This window comes from Vigna unguiculata, chromosome 8 (assembly GCF_037176805.1).
Source record: "Vigna unguiculata cultivar grain cowpea cultivar isolate G323 ecotype 2 chromosome 8, ASM3717680v1, whole genome shotgun sequence".
Classification (NCBI taxonomy): domain Eukaryota; kingdom Viridiplantae; phylum Streptophyta; class Magnoliopsida; order Fabales; family Fabaceae; genus Vigna; species Vigna unguiculata.
In genome coordinates, this window is record NC_140799.1 from 7,384,990 (window position 1) to 7,406,896 (window position 21,907).

The 21,907-nt window shown below is 33.3% G+C and overlaps 3 protein-coding genes across 3 annotated transcripts; 2 read left to right on the forward strand and 1 right to left on the reverse strand.

Annotated features, from left to right (window-relative positions):
- Positions 1-5,049, forward strand: LOC114193323 (uncharacterized). Its single transcript, XM_028083062.2, has 6 exons — positions 1-140; positions 382-454; positions 580-675; positions 880-983; positions 1,076-1,212; positions 4,663-5,049. The coding sequence occupies exons 2-6, from the start codon at positions 395-397 to the stop codon at positions 4,743-4,745; spliced, it is 480 nt and encodes a 159-aa protein (XP_027938863.1). The 5' UTR covers positions 1-140; positions 382-394; the 3' UTR covers positions 4,746-5,049.
- A 1,434-nt stretch (positions 5,050-6,483) lies between these two features.
- On the forward strand, positions 6,484-8,911 carry LOC114194533 (FAD/NAD(P)-binding oxidoreductase family protein). The gene is made up of 4 exons (XM_028084834.2): positions 6,484-6,784; positions 7,303-7,607; positions 8,021-8,231; positions 8,343-8,911. Exons 1-4 carry the CDS (start codon positions 6,527-6,529, stop codon positions 8,862-8,864), a joined length of 1,296 nt encoding a protein of 431 aa, XP_027940635.2. The 5' UTR covers positions 6,484-6,526; the 3' UTR covers positions 8,865-8,911.
- A 237-nt stretch (positions 8,912-9,148) lies between these two features.
- Positions 9,149-12,204, reverse strand: LOC114194534 (V-type proton ATPase subunit c''2-like). Its single transcript, XM_028084835.2, has 4 exons — positions 11,976-12,204; positions 11,821-11,898; positions 9,717-9,887; positions 9,149-9,608 (listed from the first exon to the last, which is right to left on the reverse strand). The coding sequence occupies exons 1-4, from the start codon at positions 12,098-12,100 to the stop codon at positions 9,440-9,442; spliced, it is 543 nt and encodes a 180-aa protein (XP_027940636.1). The 5' UTR covers positions 12,101-12,204; the 3' UTR covers positions 9,149-9,439.
- Between the last annotated feature and the right edge of the window lie 9,703 nt (positions 12,205-21,907).

The window sequence follows — 21,907 nt, forward strand, 5'->3', positions numbered from 1 at the left end:
AATTAAAATATTATCTAATAAGAGAAACCCAAATCGTTTGAGTCGCGTAACCCAAATCTCTGAACCTCGAAACCACGATTCTTGTATCAGTGACTTCAAGCTTCTAGCCCTAGTTGCTGTCACCAATTTTCTCTCATCTGGTACTTTTCTTCTCAAAATCATTCTCCTTTAACTTCATCAGTTTCATTTATCAAAACCATTTCGGTTAAGCTTTTTGGTGTATTAAGTAATGTCTAGGTTTTAATAATTTGTGTGGAAGCTGAGAAGGATAGCATGAAACACTATTTGTCAACAGTTTATCACACATTGAAGCTCAATGTGAAATATTTCTTTTTGAATTGCTTTGTGTTGTGTTTTTTTACTCTGCTTTTGTGGTTTTAGAGTGAATCGTCAAATGGGTTGGAAAGCTGCTGAAAAACTCATTAGGCACTGGAAAGTTGTCAGAGGGGATAATGTAAGCCAAGCCAAGCCAAATTCTCCACCATATATATATTGTTGCTTGTTCTTTCCACTTCCATTTTTTTTTTGAAATGATAACGATTATTATTATACAGTCATTCATTTATTCATTTATAACAGGTTATGATAATAAGAGGCAAAGATAAGGGTGAGACTGGGACTATTAAGCGTGTTATTCGCTCTCAGAATCGTGTCATTGTTGAGGGTAAAAATCTGGTGAGGGATGAACACAACTCTCACCATAACAATTTGGGTATTCCTTGTCGAATTTTTGATGAAGTGTTGCTTTTTCAATTCAATTACCGATGTTTCGAATATTAAATACTTTGTTAATTGTCTAATTGAGATTTGGACATTGTTATTGTGTAAATTTGCCTGACTGGTTTCTATTTCCAATGCCGATTGACTTTCTCTTTGCAGGTGAAGAAGCATATTAAGCAAGGGCAAGGTCATGAAGGGGGAATCTTTGCAGTCGAAGCCCCACTCCATGCCTCCAACGTGCAAGTTCTTGACCCAGTAACGGGGTATGCACATTTGTTAAAGAGCATAGCTTGTGATTGCATCTTCTGGGTTTGAGGATAACATATACTGAATTAACAAAGTTTTACTTTTTCAGGAAGCCTTGCAAAGTTGGAGTTAAATATCTTGAAGATGGTACTAAAGTCAGAGTATCGAGAGGAATAGGAGCATCTGGGTCTATAATCCCTCGTCCTGAGATCTTAAAGATACGAACTACCCCAAGACCTACTGTCCGTAAGTATCCCAAAGGCTAATACATGTTTCTTGTCTGAGCTGTTAATAAAAATGGCAAGAACTAAAAGATAATTGACTGAAAGTGAGAAACTGGCTATGCCGAATGTGTGTGAACAAGCTAATGAAATGGCTACCAGAGAAAGAGAGAGACAATAATTACTAAACAAGATTATAACAATTTTTATGTGGAAACAGATCATAATCTCTAAAAATAGTCCAATCTGAACATTTAGATTACTTATTAAATTAAGAAACCTGTGGTGGTGATAGTAGCTGATATTTCTCTTTCAATTCTCTTGATGTACCTCTGCTCTTTTGGGCTACGATTCTGTTAGTCTGCTAGCACATGTGATTATCCATAAGCTTGTTATTATACTTGCCCTTGAAGGGGAGCTTCCTTGCACATTACATTCTTTAAACTGGTCCTTTTTTTTTTTGTTGAAGTCCGATATTATGCTAGGATTAGATGAGAGTAGAAGTGCCTTAGAGAAAAATGCTTGAGAGTGTGGGCTCTCATAAGATCTATTTTTATATATGTTAACAGAAATATAAATAGGCTGACTGAAAACCTACACCTAGGACCCTGTATGATTGACAACCACAGCCAAAGCAACTTTAACATAATAACCGAGAAGACAAGAGAAAGCGTTTTTTTCTAACAGTGTTAATAGTCTTTTAGTCAGCATAAGAGCAACAAAAATCCTAAATTCCCCCTCTAATGTAGTAGAGTGGCAACCTAGGTGTCAATCCAAGGAAACTCCAATCTTAGTAACTATATTGTGTTATGTTAATCATGAGAACTGAAACTAATGATGGGGGAAATATAAAATATGCAAACTAGTCTTAAATGATGAATGAAACTAACGCAAAAAGGCTAAAATGATGCAAAATGTATATGCTGTAAACATGACAGTGTTTGTGTGACTAAATGAATGTGAAAATGGTGGATTCAATGGTCAAATGATGTTGGAATGGTGTAACATAGATGGTTTAGATGCAAGACAGCAAGAATTTATGATTGCAATGTGCTCTGAGTCCTAATTCTACCTATAACAGTGTAAAAATGCAGAATCTAAAACTGTTTGTGAAAAGTCCCCTAGTTTTCACTAAGTGTTTGATGAAATGCCTAAACAAAGTAAAAATGTAGAATGTGCAAAACTGAAGTATGGATCATGTTTCAATGGATATATGTGTGCATGAGATGTGTTTGAAATTTGCCAAAATGCCCAGAATTCTCAAATTCACCAATCAAACCAAGATTTGACAGCAAAGTGACTAAACCAGTTTTGACAGCAAATGGTTTTTATGCAGATATGGGTTTGAATAAAATGCAATGCATGAATGTGTTATTTTATCATCTAAGCATGTTTGATATGATGCTAATTAACTTCTAAAACAGTGAATTGATCAAAAGAATCAATGAAAAGATGAAATGCCTAATTCTACCTAAGCTTATGAAACCTAACTTCTAAACATGGTTAAAAATCTGTAAAATGCATATAGAGCTGTAATTCTCAATACCAACATGTTCAGAACACTAAACAAACAATTTATGATGCTCATACCTCCTGGAATCACAGAATCACAAAATCAATGGTAAAACCAAAGATAGTAAAAGTAACTATATTACCTAACTTTCAAGAAACTAGAGATTTTAATTTCTAAACCTAAAACTAATGATTGAAACACATCAAAGATCATGAAAATAGATTAAAGACATCAAGAATCAGTAAAAACAAAGATCAAAAACTGAAATGTTGAGTTATGAAAACAGAACAATGGATTTTGAGACAAAACCAAGAACTTGAATCTTGATCAATTTGGTTTTCAACCTGACACCAATCAATTCAATGAGAATTATTGAATTGAATTAGTGACATTGCACTACTTAGAAGTTGATCCTGAATCCAGAAATCGATTCTAGAAAAAAAATAAATAAAGGTTGGAACCAATTAATCAAGCTTCAGGAACAAATTTTGACAGCAAAACTGACAAATGGTTTTGGATAACATTGTAATGAGACTTTAGACTTAGAAGAATTCATGAATGAAAGCTATAAATTGCAAGAAACACAAATGGCAACTAAAAGTAGATCCAAAAGCAGTAAATCAATGAAAAACAGTAAAGAGAAAGATAAAATGCTACATTGAATTGAGAATTGAATACAAAAAAAGGTCAAAATCACAATTACTATGGGATAGTTGTAAAAACTCTGCTCACATTGTAGTCTGGTCTCCAACTTCCTTCCAGCAAAAAGCTCTCCAAAACTCCAGAAATCTAAAACTTAGGAACTGCTCTATGCTTGTACGTAAAAACTAAAGTGTGGTATATGATGTTGTTTTTCTTCTATCTACTCTAATCTATTTAAAGAAAAAGAATACAGATAATGAAGAACTAAAAACTCTTTCTCTATACAATGTATATCCTGACCAACTAAGCTCCTCTTTGACCAATCTTTTTGACTTCCTAACTTGATGCCAATTCCATGAATCTATCCAAGTCAGTTTGATGCTTTGTCCATGCTTGCTGCCACCTAGAATTTGTGATGTTGACACTTAAACTTTGGTTTGACAGCTTCTATTCATTGCTCGGCCAGCTTTCTAGGCTTCATTATTCAAATCTCATCTTAGATCCACTGAAAAATACAAATTTACCTCAAGTTAGTCAAGTCAAGAAGGTTAAATGAAAAATAAAATCAAGTTACAACTACACTAAGCTAATTCTAAAGACTCAAAACTTACTAAACCAAAATTTACTCTAAAAACACCCTATTTAACACATTTTCACTAAAACTAGGATTTTTACTAAAAAGAATGAAAATGACCTAAAATCAGAAAATAAAAACAAGAAAACACCCAAAAGAAGTGCTCTAAACTACTAAAAATATGCCTATTTTGAAAATTAACAAACAGCAGTAAGCACTAGAACATAAAAGAAAGCCTTTGGGAAAGGGTGTTGGATGGAGGATGTTAATCATAAAGATTCGGGATTCATAAAGCGCCTTCCATTTCCTTAAAATCATGTTTCTATGTTGTGTGCTTTTGTTAGTTGATCCCCGCTCCTTCATATTGACCCTCTAACATGGTTTTATATGCAGAAGGGTAAGTAAACGCACATTTGTATGGTATAACACTGTAATTTATTGACAGAGTAATTTGGATTGATGGAATAATTCTTCTGTTATATTTGAGTCAGAAGCAAGGTTTAACGTAGTATAGTAAGTGGCACGAGCTCATTCTCCTGGTCATCCTCCATAACTATATTATTAACGTAGTATTGTTAGAAACTACTTATTCCAGTTGTCATAAATATGCAAAATTTGTATGGATATATGGAATTAGAATTCAGTGTGAAACCTATGCCTTTTCAATTCTCAGTCATTTCAAAGATACGTTATAACACATTTTTCTTAAATCCAAAATATTATCCTTTGTTATTTATTTTTGGCAGTTGGTCCTAAAGATACTCCAATGGATCTTGTGCTAGAGAAGACTTACGATGCTAAAACAGGAAGGGGAATGCCTGAGCTTTAAGGATATTATGTACCTTATTCAAATTAGTGAGTTGCTATCACGATGAAAAAGATATGGAAAGAGTTTGTCACATGTTTTGTTTACCGTGATTTTGTGGAATTGCTTTCAAATTTTACTGGTTTAGCCTGTGATTTACTGATAGCTAAAAACCATTAATAATTATTTTATTCTTTTCTATTCAATGGATGTTAGCTTTTCTAAGGATAGTCACATAACTTTCACTCCACAATTGTTAAAGTGAGTGAAACAAAGAATCCCTTTGATAGTTATGGTTATAGTGAGTGAAATTAATTGATTCCATCCATTATTGTTTGATTTGATCTCCTCCCAAAGGCCTCACATTCTATAAGGTGGAACTCATTCACCCAGTTTCTTCGAACCCTATTGTTCAAAATCAGGTTGCATGAAACTGGTAAAACAATTCTGAGGATTGCTAATTTAGAAGACTAACTTATTGGCCAACTTGTTTATTCTGATGACCTTATTTTTACCTTTTGTTGTAAATACTGTTGATTTTTCTGGTGTTAATATATTATATTTGAGAAAACCTTCAATTTGATATTCCAAAGTGACACATGGCACGCCTTAAACCTTGGTCACAGACCAAATTGGACTGACAAAATTTAAATAATTATATTTGTCCTCCAAAGATCGTCAGTAAATTATTCCATGAAGGATTCAATTGGTCAAATTAGTCCCTTAGATACTATATTACCACATTGGTCCTTATATAGGATGACAATGATGACAAAAAGAATCATTAAAACTGTGTTGAGATAAAGCATTTGAAGAGAACAATGTAATTTCACTGTTGACTGGAATTTCATTGCTTCTATTAAATTACTCTGCATTTCAAAATCTGACACTATAAAGCACTTAATCCAAAATGTAAGGGACTAATTTGATGACCAAATTTTTGGAAGATCAATATCGTAGTTTATGTGACGAACAGATAAAACCATTGTTTGCTGTTTACGTGTTTCGGAGAAGGAAGCATGCATCTAAACAAACACATGCCATTAATGTGGGGTAAGATCTAAAGATTAAAAAATGCGAGAAAAAGAAGAAAAATGATAGATCCACAAAGACATAATACGGACATAATTTGATGAAATGCATGGCATCGTATATGTTTGGCTACAGCTATAGCAATAGGAAAAAAAGATAAATTTCAGTTTATTGAGCTTGAAACAAGAATGACTAAACTTAAAAGTCTTAGCTTACTTACGGTAAGCTGGAGAGTTTCATTACACACTGAGATTTTTAAGATACTTTCGATTTTAGAATGGAAGTTAGCTTCTGAAATTAGTATATTAATTTAATTTAATTTAATGTAGGTGGATTTGCTTATGATTGAATAATAAAGTCCAAATAACGCAATAACGCACAGTTTCATTACAGTGAATCTCACTTAACTTTTGACGTTGAAAAATACAGTCCATGAACCATATGACGACATTGGAAATATTCAGACAAATACACAAGGTTTGAATAAAAGGTTGTAATTGATGATTCTACTGTGCAATATTATTGTAGACATTGCATAAAAGGTTGTATTTTTTTTAAATAAAAAAAATACAATCCAAATTATAATTCCGAAGTAAAATTTAGATTTGAGATTAGCAATTTAAAATGCAAGAATTTATGAGGGTGCATGAAGAAAATTTTGGAGGTGCAGGAAGAAAGTGCATTTGATTGACATGGACCATATATTATATATGTATGTTACAGGAGTGATTTTAATTTAGTGGCTGAAGAAGAGAGATATTGGCACAGAAAAAATGGTTGGTGAAGGAGAAAGAGGAAAGGCAGTGATAGTGGGAGGAAGCATAGCAGGTTTATCATGTGCACATGCTCTTACCTTAGCCGGTTGGAATGTCCTTGTGCTTGAGAAAACACCTTCACCTCCAACCGGAAGCCCCACTGGTGCTGGTCTTGGACTCAACTCTCTCTCCCAACAGATCATTCAATCATGGCTTCCACACTCACAACAACAACAACTCCTACTCAACACCACTCTGCCTCTGACCATTGATCAGGTCTTTCATCACTTTTATTAATCTTTTGTCAAATTTTTAACGGATAAATATCATTTTAGTCACTAAATTTTGAATGATTTTAGTCACTAAATTTTGACACGAAATTGAATATAGAAATCAATTGTTGATGTGTCAAATGGATTTTATATTAACATGTGAGTTTTTACATCATTGATGCATTCTCGTTTCATTTAACGTTTTAAGTTTAGCACCAATATAATCTCAATTTCTTTTTTGGTGATTTCTTTCAATTTTAAATTTCTTTCATTTTCAATTTCCTGTCAAGATTCTGGAATTAAAAACATATTTAATCTTTTTTAATATTGTGTTTTCCCTTGATAATTTCTTTCTTTTGCCGGATTGTGGTGTACCAAATTTATGTATTAATTATGAGTGATTAGATAAATCAATAAAAGGATCCTTTTGATCTTGATGTATGATTCTGCTAAGAGAAAGTTTTATATGCAGAATAGAAAAAGTTATTGTTCTTGTTATGATTTTCTTGTTTGCCTGAGCAGAACTGTGTAACTGACAGTGAGAGGAAGGTTCACAGTACATTGACAAGGGATGAGAGTTTGAATTTCAGAGCAGCACATTGGGCAGACCTTCATGGCCTTCTGTACAATGCACTGCCATCAGATATATTTTTATGGGGTCATCTTTTTCTCTCTTTCCATGTTCTACATGATAAGGGTTCTGTCATAGTAAAGGCCAAGGTTCTACAAACTGGTGAGGTTGTAGAGATACAAGGGGATTTGCTTGTTGCAGCAGATGGTTGTCTCTCTTCCATCCGTCAGAAATATCTCCCTGACTTTAAACTCAGGTTTGTATTTCAACCCAGTGGGATAAGACTTTTGCTGTCGTTTGTATTTCAAAATGCTTGATTTTCTCTATCCTTCAATCTGAAAATGTAAATGATATTTGTACAATAAATTTAATGCACAAATTTACAACTTATAAGAAAAACAAGACCCTGAAATATTGAATCTTAAGATTTTATGTTGGAGTTAGTCTCAGGTTTATTATATGAGCAACTCAGACATCACATGTGGTCAATTTTTCCAGTCCCAGTAAGAAAAAAAATCTAACACAACTAATAGAAGAAAAAGAGATATAATAAATTGTATGAGAGAGATGGACACAGAATTGTGTATAAATAATTGCTGTACGAGTTGTAATATGAACAATACATCTAATCTTGAAAAGGTCATTAATAAGATCTTGTATCTTTTACAGATATTCAGGCTATTGTGCATGGAGAGGAGTTCTTGATTTTTCAAAAATTGAGAATTCAGAAACAATGACTGGTATCAGAAAGGCATACCCTGATCTAGGAAAATGCTTGTACTTTGACTTGGCCTCAGGTTCACACACTGTGCTGTATGAGCTGCACAGAAAAAGACTCAATTGGGTTTGGCTTGTGAATCAGCCTGAGCCTGAAGTGAAGGTAACTTTGTTGCTCATCCTTTTTACTTACAATATTAAAAACCTGATTGCTAAAATCCTGAAATGATTTTTCTGTCATTGTTGATGCTTCCATTTGTTGGCACTTTTTCAGGGGACATCAGTGACAATGAAGGTAAATAGTGAGATGATCCAGAAGATGCAGGAAGAAGCAGAAAAGGTTTTGATTCCTGAAATGGTAAAGGTGATAAAAGAAACAAGGGAACCTTTCTTGAATTTCATATATGATAGTGATCCCTTGGAGAAGATGTTTTGGGAGAGAGTGGTGTTGGTAGGTGATGCAGCTCACCCCACCACTCCTCACTGTGTTAGAAGCACAAACATGTCCATATTAGATGCAGCTGTGTTAGGAAAATGCATGGAGAAGTGGGGACCACAAAACCTTGAATCAGCTTTGGAAGAGTATGAGTTGATTAGGCTACCTGTGACCTCGAAGCAAGTTCTGCATGCAAGGCGTCTTGGTCGGTTGAAACAAGGGTTGGTTCTACCTGATAGAGAACCTTTTGACCCAAAGTTGGTTAGGCCAGAGGATCATCAGGAGCTTCTAGTGAGGAACACACCATTTTTTAATGATGGGCCTTTATCACTTGGTTTAATACCATCTGATTGCTTGTAGAATTATCATTCAAAATGACATCTTCACAGTTGGTTCGCTGTTTAAAATGTTCGTTTAGTTAAATCTCTACAAAGACTCAGTCACCACAGTGTTTTCGAAAATAAACGAATAATAAGTAAAAGTGGTGACGTTAATTATCATTTAAGAATGTTATTCCGACAATCATTCGTAAAAATTGTATCACCCAACATTCATAATGCCACTCCCAATCACAAGTAAATTTCAATCCCAAATTTAACATGAACATTATCTTAACCCACATTTCAACAAAACTGCTTGTTGAGTTTATTCACAAGCCCAAATAAATTCAATTTTATTATTGATTAATAAAAGATTTGGTCCTCCAAAAATATTGAAATTCAACCAACAGACTGACATATCTGATGATACACAAGACCTTCTAACAACTCATGGGTAAATAATACAGCCTACAGTTGTAATGGAGGCAAACTATTAACTGGATTTTACATTTCTACCAACAGGAAACAGAGAAAACTTAAATCCCGGGCAGTACAGAAGATATATAGAGCTCTACCATAATTGCTTTCCCACACCACATTCTGACACAGTGGAAACTAAACTTTTGTTGGCCATGTTGCTTGTGCTGACATAATAATTCCAACGATCACTCCAAATAGCCCAAGCGCGCTACCAAAGATCTCAATCACAAGAATTTTCACGAAGAGGGAGGAATTCTGAGCATCAGATAAAGCACAGCTGCTTCCAATGATTCCTACACACAACCTGCAAGAGAGGGCAAAATTGAATATGTAACAACAGCATGGAAAAGGCCCCCTGCATTGGGAGATTTTCCTGCATAAATATGAGAGGTAGGTAACAAAGAATACACACCCACAAACAAGATTTGCGAAGCCCACGATTAATCCAGAAGCAAAGATAGCATATCCAGCCCTAAGAGACTCTGGGTCGTAGATATTTGCTGCTGGAACGCTTTCTAATTTTGTTTGAAGAATAATAGCCACAATAACACCATATATAGCAACAGCTTCACAAAAGATTACACTGAAATACAATAAACATCACCAACCATAATGTCAAGATGGCACAAATGTTTATATTTGAAACTATATCAGCCATACCGAGATATACTATTATTCCAATACTACATGCAAAATGAACATTAACATTCACAGCACTCAAATAGAACCGTCTTGAGTTCAGAGTGAAAGTTTTGATATTCACATTAAAAACAGGGTTTAACAATTTATTTTAAATTGTAATTTGGGTCAATCAATCATTATAATATGATTAAGTACGAATTAGTTTATTATGTATTCAAAACAGCTTATAATCAAACATCTTATTGATAGAGGTAGTAAAACTAAAATCTCTACATAATTGAGACAAAAGATAACTAAAAGCCGAAAGATAACATTTTGAGCTCAACTGTAACTGCAATTCCAAGCCCTAATATTAGGCAAACTAACTTTTAAGATCCTTACTTGAGCTGGCACAATAATCCCAAGAATAAACAAAACACAAAAACAGAGGTCCAGAGAAACTGTGAACAGAAGTTGACATAGAAACAAAATATTTTCTACCCCAGCTACAATGCCACAGAGTGTGGTATGCCATGCTCGACCAAACACGACAATATTGAAGGTTGCATTGAAGTTGAGCAGTTAGAGTGTTCATTCCAGATTGACTTGAAAAAGGGTAAGCAATCTCGACCCAAAAAACCAGGCAGAATATGCACATGAGAATTTTTACCTTGTCAAGAAAAAATAAACTTAAAAGCATTCTCTTTATTTGAAATTAAAATATCAGTATTAATCTTTCAGCTTTTGCATCTGACCTCGGACAAAAAGTAGATGGATTTTGAAATGGAGAATAAAATTCAGTGCAAGAAGCTCTCTAGATCTTCATTTTTTTTTTCATGTATTAGATAGTTATTCAATAACCCAGTAGGTTTCAGACCATACGATCACTTACCCCCTATTATGAAGAAAAATTATCAGTGCTTATTATGTGGGGGCGAGACTAATGCCCAATACCCAGTAAAAGCACCTTACACTCAAAGTTAAATCACGGTTATCATAATTTTAATACCTATAAATCGCTATTTACCAGAGAAACGAGCATTAAGCCACCAATAAAGTAACATCGTTTAATAAAGATCCACTAGAAATCACCAACAGAAGAGGACTTATAGACAGATTACTCAATCTTCCAATCCGACCTAAGTCTATCCGTCAGCATCACTAGGAACAACCATCGCGTTCCTGAGATATTGTTTACTTTGAAGCATGAAACTCAGTCACGATTTTGTCCTTAAAAGACACATCAGAGGGTGGTTAAACTGCGCTTGACCACTCCTATGCAATGTGGGACTTATTGGGTGTACCGGAACACACAACATCAAATACTTCAATTTACCATAACAATTCTCTTTTCCTTTCACAAGTATTAAAACAAAAAAAAAAAAAAAACCTTTGTCGATCACTGTTTTCGTGTGTGAAAGCTGCGAACCGCCACTGTGCAATTGTGATTTATAAACTTGTAATACTGCAATAGGTATGCACTCACACCTTCCTCCCTCACCAGCACACTCAGTGCCACTCGCTCAGAACTTCTCATTATTCTATAAAAACTATAACAAGAAACCTATATATAATTTTGGCTAACTACACAGCAGAATTTTTTTTTTATTCTGTTTTGAAACAGTTGTTACAAAACTCTAACACAAACTGCCACAATTCTCTCCTATTTAGCAACTTAATCTCCTAATCTAAACCGAATGAATCCAACTTAGAACTACATAAATCAAGGTAAAATCAACAGAAACATAGACTTCCAATACCGTAAAATTTCTCATCAACCTAATTCAGAACAAAAAATTACTGAAAAAAAAAAAAGAGTAGGAAACGCCTAAAGTAAACATCCGTAGTCCAATTAAAAAAAAAAACAGTGGAAACAAAATTGCAATTAGTTTTACCTAATGAGATTTTTGGAAGTGATTCGAGGAGCCTTAATTGCAGCGCCGATCAAGCTACTACCGGTGATGTAGATCCCCCTGCAAGCGTGGGCGAAGCGATTCCAGAACTGAGAACAACGGAAACGGAAGCTGAAAAACGGATATCGAAGGTTTACCAAGCGGCGCCGAGGACGGAGACGCCGATTGCGACCGCGATACCGATGGCGGAGAAGGTGTAGGGCGAGATCGCGACAAGAGCCCTGCTCCAAGAACTCGAATGCGCCACAATCGTCGAAGACATTGTGAACGTGTTGCCAACGGAAGGGAATGGATGATTGTTTGTGATTGGATCTCTGAGTTGTACTGTTAACCACGGAGCCACAATGGAAGGGACCAAATGCACTGTCGTTTAGATGCTATTGAATTATTGAATCTCAAAAAAACAAAAATTTTATGAAAAATATAAAATATTTATTTCTAATTGTCGAATATGTAACCTTATACATAACATTTTACTCATATAATTTTTTAAATGATAGCTCTAAAAGTAAATTTAATTTATTATTAATTATCTGATAAACTCATTGATATTATCTTTGCTCTGTTTTGGATAGAATTAACACATTAGTTACTCTGTTGTTTACTCTGTTGCGTGTTTCTTTAGTTTAGAGATATTGCGTATTTATTATTGTTAAATGTGTTATTCAGTCTAATAGTGTATTTATTATTTTTAATAAATAAGATGATCAAATTTTTTTACAATCTGTTTTAATTTTAATATATTATATATTTAAACTTGTATTGTTTTTAATATTTTTTTTAATTTTTAATTTATTTTTTTTTCGTGACCATGTCATTACTAAACTAAATAGAATTAATAATTAATAATAAAAGCTAAAACAATAAAAAAAGTAGAAAAAAATAAAAAATTGAGGAACTATCAATGTCTTATCAAAGAGAATGTCCCATAAACAAAAAAGTAAAAATGTAGAAAACTTTGAAGAATATTTAACATGTCTTATAATATTTAAAAGTTTGAAATGACCTGATTGATCGAATGAAGGTGAATAAAATTTAGTAGATGGCACATAAAAATTTCAAGTATACATTTATTGAGAAAATGCATGGTATGTTTATAGTTAAATAAGCATACATATAAATAACATAATATTGATAGACTAATATGATACTGTCTTACCGGAAAACTACTCACTCAAACCAGGTGTATGAAAAAAAAAACTTCTTTCAAAACTAACAGTTAAAAAAAAGTTAACACATTAGTACATGTTTTCACTAATAATTTATATATAAATTGCCAAAATTATGATTAGAACACTCTCATATTTTTAAAAATATTTTTACGGATACAAAATGTAACATCCTATTTAATAGTTTTTACACTATTAAATAAAATATTATATCATGATCAAGCAAAGCAGATAGTCAGAATTAAGCTAATATGGAGTGTTGATACAATCATCCAAAATAACCATATAAGTCACTAACTATATGTGCAACCTACACTAGAAAAGAGTTGACTTGAACATCCAAAACTCTAGTACAAAACATGAACAAAAACAACTACGGCTGGATATCCCAAGCCACGGTCAACTCCTGTCCAAGAGGGGAGTGTCTTCGCTTAGATCTTTCTCTGCTCACACCAATAGCAGGTGATCATTGCAAAGGAGAAAAACACACAAGGAGAACAAACACAAGCACGAAAAGTAAGCTAACATAATTAAGAGAAATCATGCAGTTCAATTATGAATGTTAAGCAAGAACTTTTCACATTCATCAAAATTACTCACACTACCGCAACATAGCACAAATACATTACTCTAGACTCAATATCCAGATTATGTAAGTGACATTGGATCTCTTGGTGGTGTGCACCTGTGAAGGTTCCCAAACTCTGCACAGTTTGGGCTCAAGGGGTTATCACCCAACCACTCCCAGGGTAAGTCCCCTTCGCATCTAAGACTGATCAGGTCCAAAGACTAGGACCTCATGCTACTCCTCACGACATAATCCATTATACTCTACATGAGCCTTAATGGTTATTGGAGCGTCAGGATACTAACCAAAACTAAGTCCTTATGTCCTTACATATACTAAAACATTCCCCTTAGAATTTCCCTTGAAATCCTAGTTCAACCACATCTTCTCATATTCCAACTTCATACAATTTCACCACTATGTCATTAGTAACAACAATGCAAGCATATGATAGGCTAATTGCACATTTTCTCATTCAAACATATAATTTCATCCATTAAAACAGAGAATTCAACACTCAGTTGCAGTGGTTGTCGCTCAAGTTAGAAGATCTAGCCTAGGTGAGAGGCTATCTCGCTTAGGTGGGTCATTCTCGCCTAAGCGAGGCTCCAAACAGTGGGCAATTAAAAATCTAAACGAATTCTCGCTCAAGCTAATTTGTTTCGCTTAGACGAGAGTGTCTCTCGCTTAAGCGAGACCAGCTCGCCTAGGCGACAATTCGCACAGGAACAGGGGTGGGTTTTCTGGCGTTTTCACTCAGGCAAGAGTTGCTCGCCTAGGCGAAAATACTATATTTCCAATCTGTTCCCACATGCAGGAACCCATAATTTTTGCACAAATCAATCACACACCCAATTATACAGTCCAAACACCAATTCAACACTCAATCATGCAATCCAGAGCCATCAGAATAGATTTCTATACGAAAATTAAGAAAATGGTTAGCTTCCCTTACCTTTTTTTGATTTTAAACTTGGCAAGACACCACCTCAACAGTGAGGGCACATAACCTCAATTCGACCTAAAGAATTTCGTCGCTAGAACACAGGGAGAGGAAAAACCTATGATTAAATCCAGAATAGAGGCAAAATTTCGAATTCAAAGCTAAAAAGTATCAAACATGGGAGGATTGACTTACTTTGAGGAAGGAAGTTGGAAGTGGAATCAACTGGGAGCTTTGAACATTTGATTTCATTCGCATTCTTACAATTCTATAATTTCAAATAGATTTCATTCAAAGGTAAAGAATATTTTGAGAAGGATGAACTAGAGAAAGGCTTTATGAAAATATATAATAACAAAACTGATATTCCTATAATTTTTCTATTCTATTTATGTAAATTTTTTATGAAGTATTTTTTAATTAATCATTTTATGAAATATTATTTTAAAAGTCATATTCTACATTAATTGAAATTAAATAGTTAATACAAATATCTAACGAGAGTTATGATTGAAATAAAATTGTTGTTATAGTTATTTGACAAGGACACCTAAGTCAATACCTAGATATATCAGCCAATTCCACCTAAGGATCATAAGACTTTCAACTAGAATTTTTCGATCCAAAAGGCTAATATACTAGTGAGTCAAGCAAGAAGACACCTCGTCATGCATGTCCACATAAGTCAAGGAGGAGGACGTTCCAGCCTACACTATAGTGTAATGGTTGGACTAGGACACCTAGGTCAATACCAATGCACATTGAAGACCCAAAGACAAGTACACCTCAACCTGTACCAAGAAGCCAAAGTCATGTATGTCACAACTACGGTATGAATTCACCTAGGCAAAAGGAGAAATCACAGAGTGATTAAGGACATATAGACACATGAAGAAACCCTAAGACGAGTTAAACTTGCAAACCTTAGGCCTAACAAGGAGGGCCTATCCAGGTAATATAAATAATATTGTAATGAGATAAGTCAATGATTTCATTTATTGCAATCTCACAATTACTGTTAGTAACTAATTTGAGCATCCTGAGTGTCTTAATAGGCTCCCCATCGAGGTCACACCACCTTCATCAAAAAAGAACATCTCGACAAGAGTAATAAGTAAGGCTCGTGATCAGGAGGATATAAAGAAGAGTGGTCTTGACCGAAGTAATGAGCAAGACTTGTGATCAAAATGATAGGAAAAAAAAGTGATCAACTAAAAAGCACAAAAAGAAGTATACACTAAAACTATCTGATACGTCTCGACATAAATAAAATATTTGTGTTCCTTTGGATACATTTGGCCAGCAGGAACAATTTTGTTGACATACCATTTCCTCGCTAGAAGAAAAATATTAAAATGATGTTACGTATAAGAGAAAGAAAAAAAAAGTTATATAATATACAGTTAATCTAAAGCTATATTTTCTAACATACACTTTGTTTAATGGTAATTTTGTTCTAAATTAAGTGATATTTCACACAGTATCTGGTGAAAGTGATTTTTCGTATAAGATTTAGGAACAAACTAGTTTAAGACATGTGCATTTGCATGGGTATATATATATACATACATATGTATATATATATATATACATATATATGTATATATATATATATGTATATATATACATATATAGATATATATATATACATATATATGTATATATATATATATATATATATATATATTCGTTTGTAGCATGTTAATACATAATATGATGAAGGATTTGGTTACTTGGGAGTATGCAAAATACGGGTATGGAAGAAACAAGGTCACAAGGCAAGCAAGAGCACCTAAGGCGGTGCTAGCTGCCAAGCGCAAAGGGTGCATCAGAGGATCAGTGAGAACACCATTATCGTACGCCACCACGTACACCAACACTATCTGACCCAATGCTAAACGTTTAGCTAACAAATGCCGCCGAGTGAGGCCAAAGCAAGACCACCACAAATGCGGCCAGCGCAACCGCCACGGCAGTGCCCACTTTGGAGAGCCTGCATGGATGGAAAAAGGTTGCGGGAGTGGAAGAGGAGCTTGCCCAATGAAGGGGTGTGTGTGCACCGAGACTGAGATATATCTCAAAAGTCTAAACAAAATGTTAACATCCGTAATGAGGTTATGTTTTGAAAAAAAATAAAATTACGTTACGGAAGTCCACCCACTGTGAGGAGAGAGAATTATTTAGTTTTGGCTTAAATACCTTTTTCGTCTTAATTTTCGTAGTGTTTGTTGCGGATGGTTTTGGTCCTCATTTTTATCAAATATTTAAAATGATCATTATTTTCACGATTCGTGTTTTATTTGATCATTTTCCGTGACGCCGTTTAAATCAGTAATGGAGCACTGTACAGTACACGTAACACACCCCAATGCAACTTAATACAAACAGGGTCACTTATACAATGTTCCGTTATTGATTTAAACGACATCGCGGAAAAGAATCAAATAAAACACGAATTGTGAAAATGAGGATCATTTGGAAAAGAATCAAATAAAACACGAATTGTGAAAATGAGGATCATTTTAAACATTTGGTAAAAATGAGAACCATTTTAAATATTATGTCAAAATGAAGACCATCCGTAACAAACACTACAAAAATAAGGACGAAAAAGATATTTAAGCCTTTAATTTTTTTTACCTTTTACGGTAAGGACAAAAGGAATTAAAAATTTTTTTGGAGATACAGAACAAACGTTTGGAGATATAAGGAGAAGTCCCCCTAAATTTAGAAGGACTAATATATTTATAGTCCAACTCTCTCTCCATAAAATGTAATATAACACTCTCGTCTGACAGTATTAATATAATGTATATGTATATTTAAATTCTTAATTTACACCATATTAATTTATTGTAATTTTTTCTAGTCAAGAAAATTTGAGTCTGATCGGTGAAAGTATTTAAAACATTCTTTCTTTCCTCCATGTCCTATCCTGTGTTCCTCTTTATCCTATCTTCTTAGTCCTCCCAAGCTCCTTTATCCCTGCCTCCTTAAGATTGCTATACACACCCTCTAAGATTGCTAATCACGTTCCAGCCCATTATCACAAACCCTGACGCACACACCTAACAATACTAAACAAACTACTACTAACTCACGGGACCCACACCCTCTTTCTAAAACCCAAAACGCACACACCTTACAAATCACTCGCCCTAAACCTTCATTCACGCTCACCTCACTCACGCGCACACATCACAGACGACACTCATCCCACAGTCTCTCCCTTAACGCTTCACTAACCAACGCACACTTGATTCACTGGGGGACACGATAAAAGCAGAAGAAAAGGAAGAAATAGGGGTTGGAGAAGTCACGAAGGTGTCCGTTCTTAATCTCCTATATAGTTTCTATTGAATTTTATTTTGAGTTGTCTGTTTCAATTGCTCGTTTATTTGGTGGATTCGCGTTGATTATTCGCTTTAATTTATACATTCATCACCTACTCATTTGCATTAGATTTCTGTTGTCTGAAGTTTAGTCTCAATTAGATTTACATTCCTATTCAATTACTTTTATTTCCACCGATTATGATGCTTGCTATTAGGGTTTCATTGCTCAATTCTTGATTTGTATTCACGTTTTATAATTTTAGTTCATTTTCTGGTTTTCTGTCCTAGGTTTACTTTTTTTGTTTCGCCTTATTCACGTTTTTAGAATTTTCTTTTCGCTCAAGCAAATCCACTGATTTTCTGATTTTATAATTTTCTGGTTTGCTTGCTATTCACGTTTCATTGCTATTAGTTGCTTTCTTTTCTGTCTTAGTTGATTTGTATTCACGTTTTATAATATTAGTAACTAGGATCAATTGCTAATTCTCTATTTTCATTTCAATTTAAGCCTTAATATATTCGATATCTAGGTTAGGATAGTTATTTTACCCTGTTGGTTAATAATCTGAGTTTGAGGATGTGACTTTTAGAATTTGCCTTTTAATCACAATTCAAATCGGAAATTTACTATGTTTTATGAATTTCAAACGTGTTTGCATTGCCAATTGCCTCCTTGATTCATCATACACAAATTTCACCTTTCCTTGATAGTTTAGGTTTCTAGGATATGTAAATTTGGGGATATGAACCAAAACTTGCGTTTTTGAAATAATTGTTCTAGTAGGTCATTAGCACTATTCTAGCTAGATTTAGATGTTAAAATCATGATTTTATTTACTCATTTCGTTTTAGTTAGTTAAGTGCTCCTTTCACTATTGCTATCAAAATTCTGGTGCCTTATTTTAAGTACCTTTTGTTGCATAATCTTGGTTTGCATAGTGAGTTCGTGATTCCATTGCATTGGATCAATTCTGATTGCATTTCATGCATGTTTTCGTTGATAGAGAGGTGTTTCAGCTTTTAATTTGCTTTCTACAAAAGTTTTATTTCTTTCATGCATTTTAACAAGCACTTTGGTGCCAAATCTGTTTTGATAAGTAATTTCGTGAGTTTTGTAGCTTTATTGGTTTCTCCGCATTCCATATGCATTGTTTTACATTTCCTATCGTCTGTTAACGTGGTCGATACATTCATAATACATTCCCATGCATTAGATTTCACTTTTAAAAGAGTAGATCATTAATTCATAATTGTATACTAAATTGTTCTGTTTTATGATTTAAAGTTAAGTTTGTTCATCACTTTTAAACTTTTAAACTTTAGTTCTATGATTCATGCATCATTTCTAGAATAGATTACATTGAATGTATGTTTCACCTATAGTTTTCTTATTTTTCATGGTTAAACAAAACACAAATTAACCCTTAAAAAGTGTTTCCTAGGATTGACATTGACTAATGAAATATTATTATATTTATTTCCAAGTTACTTAACGGTTCTCTTAAAAATATGATTCATTACTTATTTTTAATTTGATTTTAATTTGGCGTTACAATCTGACTTCAAAATATCATGTTTTTTTAAGGTGCATTTTTTTTTAGTATACACATACCGAATTACAAATTACTTCATAAAATTATCATGTTAAGTCTTGGCCTTGTTTGATAATTAAATATTTTACTTTTAAATAATATTAATTATCATGTTAAGTGTTGGACTTACTTGATAATTAAGTATTTCACTTTTAAACAAAATTTCATTATCATGTTAAGTCTTGGATGACTTGCTTGATAATTAAATATTTCACTATTAGATAAAATTTGATTATTTCTTGGATTTACTTGATAATTAAATATTTTATAATTAAAAAATAATTATCATTTCTAGTCTTGGACTTGCTTGATGTTAACCTTGTATCATGTTGTGTCTTGGATTCACTTGATAAATAACAAATATGTTAAAATTCTAAAATTAAAAACATTAATCAAAGTTTTTTTTTAAATAGTAGGTATAACCCTGAGCAAGGTTCAACACCTTGTCGGGCCTAATTAAAAAATTTTAAAAATGTTTTCTTTATTCATATTTGTCTATTTTATTTGATTTTTTGGGAAAAAAAATAAATATTTAAAAATTTTATTAGTTTTGCATACTTAATAAGAGGGAGCCGTCTTAGGACGGACATGTGGTGTACTAATACCTCTCTCACATGTAAATCACTCTCGGACATGATCTGATTTTGCAGACTAATTTATTTTTAGGTTTTCCTTGATAAACTATGGTGACCACTCCCTTTTCTAAATTTATATATGTGTTTTGGTCGCCGTCCAAATGCAATTTTGCGGTTGCGACACACATTAAATGAAAAAATTGTGATAAACAGCAATACTTAGCTCATGCTTTTTGTGATAACAGTTGTTTATGCACATCTTGTGAAACAATAGATCTTTGTGACAATATATAAAGGAGGCTTTGAAGATGATGCTTCCAAAAAAAGCTGAAAAAAAGTTTGACTTTTGCATCACTCAAATGGTTTTAGCTCTTGCACGTTGCACCCCCAACCCTAAGTCACAGTGTACAGTCAATTCAAAGATGCAATGAAATAAGTTTCTTCTTTTTCTACTCTGTTCAAAATGGAATCGAAAAATTCATTACTAATATTCTATCTGTCTTTTCTTGTGATATTTTGCCTGTTACAATAATCTGGTTAGTTGAGCGATGTCAAAATGTATGGAAATTGTCAATATTTGGGATATAAAATTATGATCTAGTTAGTTGGACTAATATGTCAATGAATTGACATTGTCAAATATTTGGGATATAAAAATTATGATCTGGGTCTGATTCTTACTTCTATACTCATTACGAATACATGTATAATGTGTTGATTCCTGTTTAAAGGCACTGCTAGCTGATTAGGTGCTTTTACATGAACGTGCTTTTAAGTTTACCATGTATGACTTAATTTAAATGGAACAAAAGAGTACCTGGTACATCACGTTGTACATTTCTTGCAATTATAACAATGATTCGTTTGGCTTTTTGTAGGATAAATAATGGGTGACAAGAAGAAGAAAGCTCAGATGTTTGTAAAACTAGTTTCTGCTGCCGGCACTGGGTTCTTCTATGTTAAGAGGAAGCCAAGGCAATTTACTGAGAAGCTTGAGTTTCGAAAATTTGATCCTAGGGTTAATCGTCATGTTCTGTTTACAGAGGCTAAGATGAAGTGATTTGGTATCTTTTATGGCTTCATTTCCATTGTAACTGGATCAGATCATTCTGATACTTCTCTTTGAAACTCTTTTCTAATCTAGTGTTAATTTTTGAATCATGCCAATCTTTTCACTGTCTCTATATTATATTTTGAGTTTTTACTTGTTTCTGCTGTGCGTGTATAATTATTATTCAATATCTTAATTAAATTAGAATTCCAGAAAATCAATATCTCAATTTTAAGTGACATCTCCCACATAAATGGATACTTTCTTCCCGCACTCTATATATTTTTTTTATCCTTTCTGGATTGTATAATTTGAAAGTTATTTTTTGACTTTTACATTTTACAATTCCAAAAATTTTCTTCGAAAGTAAAAATGATTTCCAGATTTTAGATTGTATTTCATAAAAAGATTTCTTTTTAAGGAAAAAAATGATTTTCATAATGTATAATTTGGTTGACATTTTTAGCACAATCCGGAAAAAACAATATGACTGAAAACATTGACAAGAGTTAGTTTTAGTCAGATAATCTATTTTGGAACAAGTTAGTGTAAGCTTGAAAGAGCCCATGATGTTCTAGAAAGATAATAATAGACTCTCGAGTTCTTTATGCCTAATACACGCATTATAATTTTGTTGTGCTTGCTAAAAATAAATAAACATGTTTATTAATTAAGCAGTTTTCAACACATTTAATTTTAAAATTCAACTTTCTCCACATGTTCATTTTAACAAGTTAAATGACATTTGCAAAAAGGAACTAAGATCGAGATCTGCAACTATTACAAACATGCTAAACTAGAGCAAGTGAAGTGCATATTTGAATTTTAGTGAGACT

Coding starts and splice junctions, on each gene's coding strand:
- LOC114193323 (XM_028083062.2), top strand. CDS start 395: ATGGGTTGGAAAGCTGCTGAAAAACTCATTAGGCACTGGAAAGTTGTC. Junction 455..579: donor AAGTTGTCAGAGGGGATAAT/GTAAGCCAAGCC, acceptor CATTTATAACAG/GTTATGATAATAAGAGGCAA. Junction 676..879: donor TTGTTGAGGGTAAAAATCTG/GTGAGGGATGAA, acceptor TTCTCTTTGCAG/GTGAAGAAGCATATTAAGCA.
- LOC114194533 (XM_028084834.2), top strand. CDS start 6,527: ATGGTTGGTGAAGGAGAAAGAGGAAAGGCAGTGATAGTGGGAGGAAGC. Junction 6,785..7,302: donor TGCCTCTGACCATTGATCAG/GTCTTTCATCAC, acceptor TTGCCTGAGCAG/AACTGTGTAACTGACAGTGA. Junction 8,232..8,342: donor AGCCTGAGCCTGAAGTGAAG/GTAACTTTGTTG, acceptor GCACTTTTTCAG/GGGACATCAGTGACAATGAA.
- LOC114194534 (XM_028084835.2), bottom strand. CDS start 12,100: ATGTCTTCGACGATTGTGGCGCATTCGAGTTCTTGGAGCAGGGCTCTT. Junction 11,899..11,975: donor TCCGTCCTCGGCGCCGCTTG/GTAAACCTTCGA, acceptor CCACGCTTGCAG/GGGGATCTACATCACCGGTA. Junction 9,609..9,716: donor TTCGCAAATCTTGTTTGTGG/GTGTGTATTCTT, acceptor CCTCTCTTGCAG/GTTGTGTGTAGGAATCATTG.